This window comes from Oncorhynchus clarkii, chromosome 9 (genome assembly GCF_045791955.1).
Source record: "Oncorhynchus clarkii lewisi isolate Uvic-CL-2024 chromosome 9, UVic_Ocla_1.0, whole genome shotgun sequence".
NCBI classification, from domain to species: Eukaryota; Metazoa; Chordata; class Actinopteri; order Salmoniformes; family Salmonidae; genus Oncorhynchus; species Oncorhynchus clarkii.
Genome location: NC_092155.1, coordinates 14,675,048 through 14,689,432, shown reverse-complemented (window position 1 = coordinate 14,689,432; position 14,385 = coordinate 14,675,048). Strand labels below are relative to the sequence as shown.

Sequence of the window (14,385 nt, the reverse complement as noted above, 5' to 3'; positions counted from 1 at the left end):
AACAGTAATAATAATAATACCAGTAATAATAATAACAGTAATAATAATAATACCAGCAATAATAATACCAATAACAATAATACTAGTAATGATAACAACAGTAATAATAATAAAAGTGTTAATAATAACAATAATAATGATAATAGTAATCATAATTACATCAATAAAAATAACAGTAATAATTATAATAGCAGTAATAATAATAGCATTAATAATAATAACAGTAATAATAATAACAGTAATAATGATAATAGATAGTAATAATGATAATACCAGTAATAATAATACTTGTAATAATAATACTAGTAATAATGATAATACCATTTATAATAATACCAGTAATAATAATACAAGTAATAATGATAATACCAGTAATAATAATGCCAGTAATAATAATAACATGAATAATAACAACATGAATCATGATAACAGTAATAATAATAACAGTAATAATAATAATACATTTGTAGAGGGCACTTCCCACACTCAATTTGACATTGTTGATGAATGATGTGGTACAATTCCTCCTAAGATCTTGGATCAGATTAATGCATCCTCATTCATATTCTATGGGTGAATGAAGGACAGTCTAAGTGCAAACAGGGGAAACAAAGAGGTAGTACATCCCTAGTTTCCTGTAAATCGTGCATTAACGTCATGTCCATAAATTAAAATAGCTCCATTGTTAAAGTAAAGCGGTAGTTCTAGCCTGTCAACTCAACCTTGCTGAAACTGATCTGGGAGCTGAATCGTTTGTCTTCAACCTTGCTGTGTGGCTGACCTTTGATGTAAAGAAAACCTGATCTGGGAACTGAACGCTGCTCGTTGTTTGATGAGTCACAACACGTCTGTGTATGCGTCACATCTGATATGAGTGAGTCACTCACAGAGTGGAGAGGCTCATTGGATGTCTGACGGCCTCCATGATGTTATTATAGCATCGTTTTTTGGTCTTCACAGCGCCAGTATATTGTGGTTGTCCTGGTGTAATTAGGTAGGGCGAGGAAGGAGGCTGTGTTTATGGCTGTGTGTATGCTTATTACATCCATCCCTTCTACCTCTCTGTTCCGAAGGAAAGAAGAACACAAACTGATACAATTACTAACACAACCGACTTCTCATTTGTGTCAAAAGCCATTTTTTTCCTTGCACCAATGTTATGATTAAACCACTTAGTTTTGATGCAGAGAGATTTGAGGTCTGTATGAGACCCCAGGACAACGAAGAGTCACATTTCTACCCATAGCTACTGAATAACTGTTAGGAGTTCACAACTCAATCCCCGTATGCTAATACACAAAGAAACTCAACAGCAAGACTGCCTTGTTAAATTAGAGATTTTCTCCCCAAGTGATGCAAAAACAGAACGTGTCACAGCACAACAGGAACCGATCCTAGCATGGGATGTGGTGAATCGCTCACGACACGTGTGTGTGTGTGTGTGTGTGTGTGTGTGTGTGTGGCACTCTTTTTTTAGATTTAGTCTCTAGTCTTAGTCATTTTTACTAAAATATCATTAAATACTGATTTAGTCTAGTTATTGTCAAAATGACAAAAACAGTGGGCCATTTTTTAGTCAACTAAATGCTCTTTCATTTCACCTCAATAACCCATAGTAAACATATTCACTGACTTCCACGTGAACAAACATACATAGCCTGGTCCTACCAACATATTTTTCTGTATAACATCCTATACTCTTCTCAACAGCAGACATATATTTAAGAATAATAGTATTATATAGGAATTATCTGGCCATGTGAATTACTAATTCAGCCTAAATAGATATTACACATTACATAAAAAACAAACAGACACACACAAGCAGAGAGAGAGAGAGAATGAGTGAGAGAGGGAGAGAGAGAGAGAAAGAGAGAGAGAGAGAGAGAGAGAGTAGGAGAGAGAGAGAGAGAGAGAGAGAGAGAGAGAGAGAGAGAGAGTGAGAGAGGGAGAGAGAGAGAGAGAGAGAGAGAGAGAGAGAGAGAGAGAGAGTAGGAGAGAGAGAGAGAGAGAGAGAGAGAGAGAGAGTAGGAGAGAGAGAGAGAGAGAGAGAGAGAGAGAGAGAGAGAGTAGGAGAGAGAGAGAGAGAGAGAGAGAGAGAGAGAGAGAGAGAGAGAGAATCCCCAGATGGTGTCACAAAGTATTGGTAAAGAAGTTTGTTGCTTTACTATTAAACTTAATGCTGCTATTGCTTTTAATTTTGTAAAGCAGCTTATGTTTCTTAACCAGGCAAAAGTTAGCTAACTAGAAGGCTGGTGGTGACTGCTTAGCCAAGTTGAAACAAGAAAGTCGCCTGGGCGATGTGTATAAATCGAAGGCGGAGCCGGAGTCTAATTTTAGTCACAGAGATAATTTAGTCTGGTCTCGTTTAAGTCAACTGAAATGAAAAATCTTTAGTTATAGTTTTTCCTGGGTCTATTTAGTCAGTTGTCGTCTCGCCACTGAAAAATAGGTGCTTGACGAATATTTGAGTGACAATTTTTGTTGACAAAATTAACACTGTGCTGGACACACCAGGACATCCCTAAGAGCCCAGGGATGCAGAATAACAAGGCCTTCCAATTCTATCCCATCGAATCCCAGCTATAGTGTAAATAAGTCATGGATGTAGCTGTAAAATACCAGTGTGTGTCTGAGTATGTGTGTGTGTGTGTGTGTGTGTGTGTGTGTGTGTGTGTGTGTGTGTGTGTGTGTGTGTGTGTGTGTGTGTGTGTGTGTGTGCGTATGTGTGTGTGGTTGTGGTTGTGTGTGTGTGTGTACAGTATGTTTGATGCTGAACACATCCCTACAGCCTACAGCAACGTGTTACATAACTGGGTGGGCATTAAAGATTCAAACAACAGATTTAAACGTGCTGAGCAAAAGGAGCCAGCAGAGCTTTGTTTAAAGGCAACACGTGGGTGTGACTTATTAAGTCAGAGTTGAGTGGCAGTTTTGTCACAATTATAATCAAAGTTTAAGTCCGTTTTAAGTAACAGTTTGAATCAGAGTTTAAGTCAGTTTTAAGTCACAGTTTGAATCAGAGTTTAAGTCAGTTTTAAGTCACAGTTTGAACCAGAGTTTAAGTCAGTTTTAAGTCACAGTTTAAGTTCCACTGGGGGAATCAAATGAATTGAAAGTTACAGAATGCACATTTAATAGCCTAGCTTTGCATGCCATTGAATATCCATTCTAAATCATATCAGACTTAACACCAACACAACTACAGTATCTGCTGGAGGGCTCCGGGGTTAAGGTTCCTCTAGGTACAGATCTAAGGTCAGCTTCCCCTCCCTCAATCTTACGATGAACCATTAGAGGGGAAAATGCAAAACTGACCCAAGATCAGCGTCTGGAGGAGTGTTAAGGAGCTCTGTTTGTCACCATTGTTGAGTGACTCATGCTCAATACATGAACTCCATCGCAGCTTTGTCACACACCAAACCAGCCAACCAGCCAATACCCTCCTCGCATCACACATCAATCACCCTGCAGTCGTCAGGGGTTGGTTAGCCAAGCAGGATAGATCTATCAAAGAGAGGCCTTGTGGCACAGCTTTATCAAACACGGTCTATTCTCCTGGAGTACCTCATTCTGGCTATTCTGCCTGTATTTAAGAGGCAGAACACAGGCCTAAGATGCACAATAACACACAGTAAACCATACTACAATACTAGGTGTTTTTTCCTGACCACATGACCTTAACCGACAATACAATACTACTAACTGTATAACTACAGCTCCTATTAGTAGCCATGGTACAGTAGTATACTGTATATCTATAAAAATGTGCTCAATCCTGTGTACATATTAGGCCCAAGATGTTACAACATGATCCTCCAATAAACAGGTATTTATATATGTTAATACTTCAGAGTAACAATGACAACAGCAAGTGAAAACCATGACAACGTACACTTCCCCACTTTTGCCTCTCCCTCTAGTTCCGATCTATAAAGCAAGAAATAAAATAACTTTAAACTTTAACCAGGCTTTTTGCTCCCCTGTCTTTCAGTGTGTGTGTGTGTGTGTGTGTGTGTGTGTGTGTGTGTGTGTGTGTGTGTGTGTGTGTGCTTTCCCGGCCTTAACATTACCTCTCCTATGAATAAGATATAAAAATACATTCCAACATTTAGTACGCCTACAGAGAGGGAGGAGGGTCATTCATTAATCATTAGGCACAACACGAAGTACAGACTATTATAACACAACAGCAACGTGTGTATGCCTCTTCTCTAAGCCTCCCAGTAGAAACACAATGGAACAACAGTGTGTCACGTTGCCTGTCGCTTGTGACTAAATCTGGGAACGACAACCTCAACGAGGTCAAATCCACCTCAAAGGAACACAACAGTGATCATCCACCCCATAGAAGCACAATAAACAGACCTGCATAGAAGCACAATAACAGGAATGTATTCTCTTTGAGACATTAAAGAGATTCCAAGGCTTTGATGTCCCACATTCTTCTGAATTCTACCTCCGATTCTACATATGATGTTCAGACAGCAATGATGAGGCCCAAAAATGTCCTGAATGATTCTAGAATGAAACTCTATTCCAGTGCACACAGCATAAGTTAATTATAGAGCTCAGCAACCTAGTAGTCACAACTATCAACTGTACCATACTGTAATCTCCAGAAGGGGGCAGATTCAGTGCAAACCCACACAGGAAATAGTGAGAAACAAGAAGCGGATGTAATAGAACTAAAAGACAGTGATAGCACCCAAATCATCTCTGATACAAGACCACTCAGAAGAACTTCCTAGCTTAAATACGTGGGCCTAAACAGACTAGATAGGCTAGACTGAGGGAAGTGTTAAAGGGTGAAATGTCAGTGTCATTGGGTAAATTTAGCCCGACATAGACAGAGAGAAAGCAGCCGGCCGGCCGCTTCAACAGGGACTATTTTGGCAAGGCTTTGGGGACTTGCTGACAAGTACAGTATCAAACCCGCATAGCTGTCTGCTACAGGCTGCAGCTAGCCAACGCTGCAGAATCAGTGAGTGTGTGTGTGTGTGTGTGTGTGTGTGTGTGTGTGTGTGTGTGTGTGTGTGTGTGTGTGTGTGTGTGTGTGCGCGTGCGTGCGTGCGTGTGTGTGTGTGTGTGTTTTTTGCCAGAATCTGGGGATAGGAGTCTGATTATCTGATAGGTTAGAAAACTGCTGTGTGCTGTAGTGTAGGGAGAAAACAGACTGTTGCTGGGATGGAAGAAGATGGAGACTGCGTAAGGGCCTGACACCAATATCATGTTGTTTTTTGTAGCAATGACCAAATAAATCGCTAGGACAGGGGTGTAGCCTAGAGGGTTCTATCTGGAAAAACCAAAAAAGGTTATCCTGTTGGGACAGCCGAATAACCCTTTTGGAGCCTTTTTTTCTAAGAGGATCTGTAGAGAAGAATGGAAGAAACTCCCCAAATACAGGTGTGCCAGGCTTGTAGCGTCATAACCAAGAAGACTAGAGGTTGTAATCACTGCCAAAGGTCATTCAATAAAGTACTGAGTAAAGTGTGATATTGTGTGATAAAATGTGATATTTCAGTTGTTTTTTTAAAATACATTTCTAGAAACCTGTTTTCACTTTGTCACTATGGGGTAGTATGTGTAGATTGAAAATAAATATGATTTAATACATTTTAGAATAAGTCTGTAACGTAACAAAATTTGGAAAAAGTGAAGGGGTCTGAATACTTTACGGAATGCACAGTAAACACATCGTCATGACTGACAGTAACCTTCTATACCATGCAACCTATTTAGGTCACACTTATTTAGATAGTCCCCCATAGATGATCTACAGACGTTCATACCATCAACAAACTGACAAACTGCATATCTACTGTTAGAGCCGTGTTCAGAGTTAGAGTATACACACATATCTTTTTATGACTCATAGGCTGCGTTTACACAGGACGCCCAATTATGATGTTAATTTTTCATCAATTGGTCTTTTGACCAATCAGATCAGCTCTGAAAAAAGATCTGATGTAAAACGATCTGATGTTATTGGTCAAAAGACCAATTGGTAGAAATAATATCAGAACTGGGCTGCCTTTGTTAACGCAGGCATAGTAACCTATGCCATGTACAGTACCTACTTAATCCTAGATATTTTGGACACAGCCTGACTCTCATGCAAAAGTATATTCATATCACATTAAATGTCTCTGACATCATATGCTGTATACATTACATATACCCACGCAAATGCATAGTCATCCGAATGATTGATGTGCAATAAATCTCTCTAGTGCAGAGTCCATCTTGCTCAGAAAGGTGTACAGTAACAGCATCAAAGGTAGGATATTTGTCCATATGTTTTCCCATACCTCTCCTGTATATTACACATTTCTAGACCTGGGTTCAAATACTATTTTCAACTACTTTAGCTGCACATGATTGAGCTTGCCTGTCGCAGAGGAAACAATAGAATAGTCCCGCAAACACTCAATGTTTTTGATTTTGAATAGTATTTGAACTCAGATCTGGAAATTATTAATATCCTAGAAAGGTGTGGAAACGCAGTAGAATCAACATTGGGTAAGAGATGTCTCACACACACACACACACACATACACACAAACACACACACAAGGAGAAACTGTAGTTGTTGAAGTTCTAGATTGTGCTTATTCTAAATAACAGGATGTGCATAAAGTTGTTTCCCTCCTGTCACATGTTGTCACATGGGGGTGAATCAATCACACTCTCACACACACACACACACTGAGAAAAAGAAAGAAATCTCTGTGTGAGTGTATTCTTCAATCCCCGTGACATCATACCCCAACCATTGGAGCTGTGAGATGATGACGGAATGTGTCCTCCTAACTTGGATGTGTCTCAATAACTTAAATAGCTTCCTCTCCTCGCGCCCTTTCCTCGAAGACTAGGGCCATCTTTAGAACCAGGAGTTTGTCATAACCAGAATAAACTCTACAGGATATAGCCTAGCGTTTCCCTCTCAGTTCATGCCTGATGACACTGCCCACTGGGCACAGACGTCATTTCAACGTCTAGTTTTGATTTACATTTGGATGAGTTGTCAACTAATGTGAATTCAAAGTGAAATCAACAACAATTTGTCTTTTTTTTGTTGGGTAAAAAAAAAATGAAATTCCCTTATTTTGATGACTTTCTGCAAATCCAATCAGTTTTCCATGTTGATTCAATGTCATCAAATAGATTTTTTGTTGTTGAAATTACATGGAAACAACATTGATTCTGCCAATTTTTGCCCAGTGGGTCTGTTGCAGTCAGGGTCAGAGTTAAAGAGGCTATGGTCTTCTAGCCGGCTGGCTGGCTGTGGTCTCCAGTCTGGCTGATTGGCACAGCGTCGCCAGGCTTTGGAAAATCCTTTCAACGAGCTCCTAATTCATTCACTCATTAACTAAGCTTATGATCTGGACCTGGTCCACGTTGTGCTGTTGATCTGTTAATTCCAAAGTGTCATCAGAGGAAAGGTATGTATGGACTGTAACAGTCAGGAAATAGAGAGCAGGACTGAAAGAAAAGTTTGATTATCACTTTTCAGAACAAGGAACAGAGTATAGGAAATGCAAACTATGACACACAAGAACACTGCACAACTTAACCATAGGCTGCTTCATCCTTTGTAGCATTTTAATCGTCCCCAAATGTTCTACTCAGCTCTAAAATGTTTTTAAATGTCTTAGTTAGTAGCAGTAAGGCTTGCATAACATCGTTACTCTTGTGAGAACTTGCAGTAATCAAAGTCTGAAGCGTCTTGTTGTTCCCGCTGCTGCCTAATGAACAAGCAGTGATTATGTTATTTTGCATAAACGGCATGGCCCCCCATGAAGAGTGACACAGTTGCCATGATGACAATCTGACCTTTCAACTCCATACTACAGAGATCGTCTACTCCACAAGGTACTGTAGAAGATGTGGCTAGTCATGCAAGGAAGATGTGTAGACGAACAAGGTAATGTGGTATTGTCCATGGGTGGCCGATAGTGGCTATGGATGTCCACTGTGTGTTCAACTAGTGCAACTGATCTAGACAATAATTAGTTGAACTAAATGTGTTTGCGCTGTGCTGGAGCAAAAGCCTGCACTCACTGCAGCCTGTTGATGCCGCAATACTCTACTAATGTTTGCAGAGTAGGGACTGTGAGCTCACTGTTTGCTGGGTAGGTGCTGTGAGATTACTGTTTGCAGGGTGGGGACTGTGAGATTACTGTTTGCAGGGTAGGTACTGTGAGTTCACAGTTTATAGGGTAGGCGCTGTGAGTTCACTGCTTATAGGGTAGGCGCTGTAAGTTCACTGTTTACAGGTTAGGGACTGTGAGCTCACTGTTTATAGGGTAGGGACAGTAAGCCCACTGTTTGCAGGCTATCTCAGTCCATATCTCAATCCATGTCCCAAAGGAGGGTTAAAACTACACTGCAGTTTGAAACCAGAGACAAAGTTAAATACAGTATCACGTGTGAACTCATGTACCATTTACTTTTCATACAAACTATAAAGTACATTTATCTTTTCAAAGACATAGACCCATAAAACCTATAGCTGCCCGCTGCCCCTTAGTGTCCCACTTCATGTTAGGCCAGGTCAGTCCTGTCCCATAGAAGAGATAAAACTACACCCTAACTTGACCCAAGGAAACTTCAGTATCATGTGGACCTTACCACAGTGGATGCATCTCTTGTTCACTCTATTCCCCTCTTTTCAAAGCCATTGAGCCATAAAAGCCTAACTGCCCACTGTCCCCCTTCTATGACATGAAGAACCAGATGTCCTGCTGCCCCCTTTAGCCAGTATCCCATTCAGCCTATGAGGTTGACCCTTGACCTTTCTGCTTCGAGTACATTCCTAGATGCATAAATCAAGGCACTCCTCAGGCTTTGGGTTACAGTATTCCTTTACTGACCAGACCTCGACCACTCTCTGTCTCCCCACCTTAGATACATGGTATAGACCTAGCTCACAGTCCCTACCCTGCAAACAGTGGTAGAGCAATGGTGCCCAATATTGGCTATGTAGGTCCAAGGAGCGTTAGTCAGACAACGACTGAAAAGTCACTGTAAAGTTTGTTGCAGAGTTATCTGATGTCTGGTATACCAACATTCTTCATGTTCTTCTTCTTGGGTATAACCCTGAGGTCTGGTCAACATAACGGCTTTAGAGTCCCATAGTGAAACTGAAAGTACATTGCAAAACCATGTTGTAGGCTACTTAGGTACTTTACTATGCTTAGGTGCCTTAGCGAGGACTCAGCATATTAAGTCTTTAACTTTGGATGCAATCCTGTGAGATTTGGATGTGTATACCCAGTAGACATATTGCACCGTTAAAATACCCTGACAGGCAGACATAGATACTTTCAGGGTAGAATGTTACAAATTCAAGTACAGCTACCCCTAACCTAACCACTGGGTAAAAACTGGTTGAATCAATGTTGTTTCCCACGTCATTTCAACCAAATCAATCAATGTGACGACGTTGCCTCAATGTGGCATTTCGTCTTATCTTTACCCAACTACACAGAGTCCACCATAGTGTAGTGTGCTAAACTGTCATGAGTCACTGACAAATATATTCTCTATAGAATACCACATAGCTACCACTTCCCTAGGCATAATGTAGTGTAGAAATGCTAGCTCACCAGTACTACACATAGTGCATGCTACACATTCTCAATAGAATCCACCATGGAGCCAACCAGTTCCCTATGACTTAAGGTAGTAATGCTAGCTTAGCTTACATTAGTCATTGTTGTTCGAGCCTAGTAAAGTACAGCAATGCTAGCTAGCATGAGTCACTGTTGTTAGGCCTAGTGCAGCAATGCTAGCTTTTCCTAGCATGAGTGATTGTTAGCTAGCATGAGTCGATGTTGTTAGGCCTGGTGCAGCGATGTTAGCTAGCATGAGTCACTGTCGTTATGCCTCAAGCAGAAATGCTAGCTTTTGTTAGCATGATTCATTGGCGTTTGAGCCTATTACAGTACAGCAATTATAGCTAGCATGAGTCAATGTTGTTAGGCCTACTGCAGCAGTCACTGACTGACTCAAGTTAAGACACATCTCCATAGTGACCAAACAGCTGCGATCTGGACCCATTTATAGTAGGCTTGGTACTTTCATTGAGAACAAAGAACTCTCTCTATTCTTCTCTCTTGCTCCCTCTCACTATCAGCATTTCTCAATCAGGATTGTTATAATCACACCTCATGAACACAAACTGCACACATATGAACACTGATACTCTCCCACACCCAAATCATCCTCAAGCAACATCATATACTCCTCAACATCAACCCCAAAACCGATACGCCCAAACACATATAGATATAGCATCTTCCTCTCAGTGGTCTTGTTTTTCAACCCAGAGAGATACACTATAACCTGACTCCAGCAGGGTTAGAGGGGTGACAGACCAGGATGACTCTCGCCAGCATTTTAACCTTTGATCTCTCTGAGAAGAAGATGCTGAAGGTGTCGTCCGCGACAGCCACACTTAGACGAGGATGGTTCAGTCTCGGGCGGCAGTAAAACCAGGGGTCCTATTTGCTATGGACACAAGAGGACATATTTGCGATCTCGTACACATGGAGAGTCACACTACCTGTCTTAACTGTCAGTGTTTCTGGTGTGTCTCTCGTTCTCTCTCTCTTTATCTCTCACTTAGCAGTCTTAACAGTTAACCTCTAGACTACCAATTCAATAAGCTTTTCACATAAACACTGCTTTTGAATCCAGACACTGTCACAACCTCAACAACAACGCTAAATCTAAAGAAAGAAACAAGCCTCAACAAAAATGATGTAATGTGGCTAGACTGCTGTAATTTGTATCTAACGGTTAAATCAATCGTATCCACGCTGAGCCTCTTTATGGTTTTGGGATATCCATGAGGAGACAGCAGTTTCAGAAGTCTGATCAACACAGTTAGAGCTAGATAGAGAACATTAGATTACACATCGTATGCTACTCATCTGTCCAATAGCATTACAAGACATCACACAGACGAAGAGAAAACATATGAAATGTTCCCAGCTATGAAATGTGTCAGAGCATGTCACACAACCTAAACCACCATGAAAAACCATTCCTCTGATCAATATCTTGAGATTGTAGGGTCTTCACTGCAATAAAACCAATAACATATGTTTCTATTGGGTCCATCATTTAATAATGAATGAATCCCATTTGGTAGTAATGACCTGCTATTTTCAGTATTTATTTTAGACCCCTGAGAGCTAGTTACCGATTGGCTAGGAGTCCGCAGTATGAAAATAGGGGTCTAGCTACTCAACAACTCCTCACACTCGCAAACATGCTCAACTCAGGCACATTCACCCAGTCCACCGATCATATCCAAAGCGTGATAGGTACAAAAACAATGATTTAAGACACTAACCTGAGACCAAGCATTGTGTGTTATGGCACATAAACAGCAGTTAATTTTTAAAACCAGGCAAGTCAGTTAAGAACAAATTCTTGTTTACAATGACAGCCTAGGAACAGTAGGTTAACTGCCTTGTTCATGGGCAGAACAAGCTATTTTTACCTTAACAGCTTGGGGATTTGAGCCACCAACCTTTCGGTTACTGGCCCAACACTCTAACCACTAGGCTACCTGCCACCTTACAGTTAGAGCTATGAGATATGCTCTCTCTCTCCCCAGAGGCCTTCTTCCTAACCACGTCACCCCTTTCCAGAGCAATTTAGAGTCGTGGTTTACAGATAGCCCTACTCTAGACCTGGAAGAAGACACTGTCAGTCTCTGAGTATGAGTGCAAATCTAGGATCAGTGTTTTCTTTTTAATTACAATGAATAAGATTAAATGGATGGGGGGGGTCCTGATCCTAGATTAGCAATCCTACTCTGACGATTGATACATACAGCCCCAGGTCCCTCGTGTCCATGTAATTGATTAGGATCTAAAAAACTGACCCTAGATCCAACTCTGAGACGACTGATGCATACAGCCCCAGGTTTAGCCTGGTCTGCTGTGCACATTCTAACCAGGTTAGAATGACTTGGGATAGACAATAGACTTGGTAAAGACTGATCGACGCAGCTATTTTCAGCATCTCTCAGCATTTAGTCTTCTCCCCTGCCATCTTGTCTCCCCTCTCTCTCCTCCTCTCTTCCCTCAATATCTTCTGGCTTGATGATGCTGACTTCCTGGGATGTACCTACAGCTCCACTGATGCCGTGTGTCTCTCCCTCATTGTTGCCCCTCCTTCCATTCTCTCATTCCTCGGCTTCCTTACATCCACTCTCCCACCCTTCAACTTCTTGTCTGTACCTCTCTAGGACCGACCTCCGGCACCATCTCCTGCATCTCCCTCATTCCTCCACCCTCAACCCTTCATCCCTCCATACCCTTTTCCCCTCATCCCTCCACTTCGTCATGCTGTCCCAACACCTACCTACAGGGTCATGTCCTCCATCTCCCTCATCCTCACATCCCTCCATCCACTCTGTGCCTCTACAACCCTTATTCCCCTCATCCCTCCGATTGGTCATGCTCCTTGGGACACACCTTGAGGGCCAACTCCATCTCAAAGACTCTTAATTGTTCCCTCACTACCTCACTCATCCTCTCAATCCACCCACCCTCCATATTTCCATTCATTCCCTTTATAGGACCTACCTCCAGGGCGAGTTCCTCCATCTCAAAAGCTTTCTGGGCGTTTTTGTTGTTCTCCACATGTGCATGGTAGTAGATCACCATCACATCGTACTTCTTCATCACAGATTTGTAATTCTTAGCGTTGAGATCATGGACGCGGTCTTTCCCATCATACTCAGGGATCTCCAGACCCTTCTCCCCCCAGGACAGGGACCCCAAGGAGAGCAGGGCCCCCAGAAACACCCAACCCCACTTCATGGTTCCAGGTTATTGTTGGTTCCCGACACTCAAGTCTCCCACGACTCGGACGTCAATGGATGAATTGTTTAATGTTTCGTAAAAAAAAATATATATATGTTTTACGTTGTTCCTAAAATACACAAAACACTACACCCAGGAACAAGGTCCACTTCGTTTCGACGCCGGCCAGAGAAGAGCAGGTCGGAGTGTTGAATCCCCCTTTTAAAAAAATGGCGCGTGGGCTTAGACGCTACTGGCCAGGGGGGTGAGGGAGGGGAGTGGTTCCAATAACGAGAGTGAGTTGGAGGGAGAGAGAAGCAGGCTGAAGACCCAGGGAGAGTTGACCGCTGAAAAGTAGGGAGAGAAAGTAGAAGGGGGGTCTTACTGACGAGGGGTTTGGGGGGTTTAGAAAATAGCAAATGGGTGGACACGTGGGAGGGGCTATCTTAGGGCCACCTGTTGGATGCCATGGCTACGGAGCGAGAAGAGAGAGAGACATACCTAGTGTCAGGGAGGGGAGAAGGTATGGGTGACAGAGAGAGGGAGGATTCCATTCCCATATTAAGTTTTGTAGAGGTCCCTGACCATGCCTAAAAATACTGACACCGAAGGTGTGAGCATTCACAAGATGGCCACCATTGAATTCTGAGGGTTGATGAGCTATGAGATTGGGTTGATGGAGGTGTACTGTAGAGACATATTGAGAGCGTCATATAATCATCAACATTCATAATTATTATTATTTTTACCTTTATTTAAGTAGGCAAGACAGTTAAGAACAAATTCTTATTTACTATGACAGCAGGGGTAGAATGACAGATTTTTACCTTGTCAGCTAAGGGATTCGATCCAGCAACCTTTCAGTTACTGGCCCAATGCTTTAAGCACTAGGCTACCTGCCACCCCTGATAATATCCTGAAACTAATACTCTGTGCCATAGAACCTGTTGAAATAGATACAGTTGCATACTGTTGCCTGCATACTGTGTTCTGCCAGTGCAGTCCTTAGCAGGCAGGCAGGCAGGCAGGCAGACAGACAGACAGACAGACAGACAGACAGACAGACAGACAGAGACAGACAGACAGGGCACATATTCTATAGAACAGAGTACAGGGCACATATTTATAGTTATGGTGATATCCCCTATGAACAATTTTAAGAATATCAATAACCCAATATCCCTTGATGGACTACAAGATAAATATTTTAATGGCCATTTTGCGACTGTGGTTATTTTATTTGCTCAAACCTGGCAAACCTGTCAGTGAATAAAGGTACTAAAAGAGCGAGAGCGAGAGCGAGAGAGAGAGAGAGAGAGAGAGAGAGAGAGAGAGAGAGAGAGAGAGAGAGAGAGAGATCAACATCCAGAAAAGAGCCGTTAAATTCCACAACCACATAAATGGAAGTGATTCCCAAACCTTCCATAACAAAGCCATCGCCTACAGAGAGATGAACCTAGAGAAGAGTCCCCTAAGCAAGCTGGTCAATGGGCTCTCTCACAAACAAAAACTAACCCCACAGAGCCCCAGGACAGCAACACAATTAGAGCCAACCAAA

At 41.9% G+C, this 14,385-nt stretch overlaps 1 protein-coding gene across 2 annotated transcripts in view; it reads right to left on the bottom strand.

Annotated features, from left to right (window-relative positions):
• The window catches only part of LOC139415939 (calsequestrin-1-like), a 31,463-nt gene extending 18,162 nt beyond the window's left edge, over nucleotides 1-13,301 (bottom strand). The window contains exon 1 of one of the 2 annotated variants that reach the window (XM_071164128.1): nucleotides 12,609-13,301. In XM_071164128.1, the coding sequence (XP_071020229.1) occupies nucleotides 12,609-12,845 (237 nt within the window). In that variant the 5' untranslated portion in view covers nucleotides 12,846-13,301. The remainder of the gene's footprint in view (nucleotides 1-12,608) is intronic. The other variant, XM_071164127.1, reaches the window with a different exon arrangement.
• Nucleotides 13,302-14,385: the final 1,084 nt, after the last annotated feature.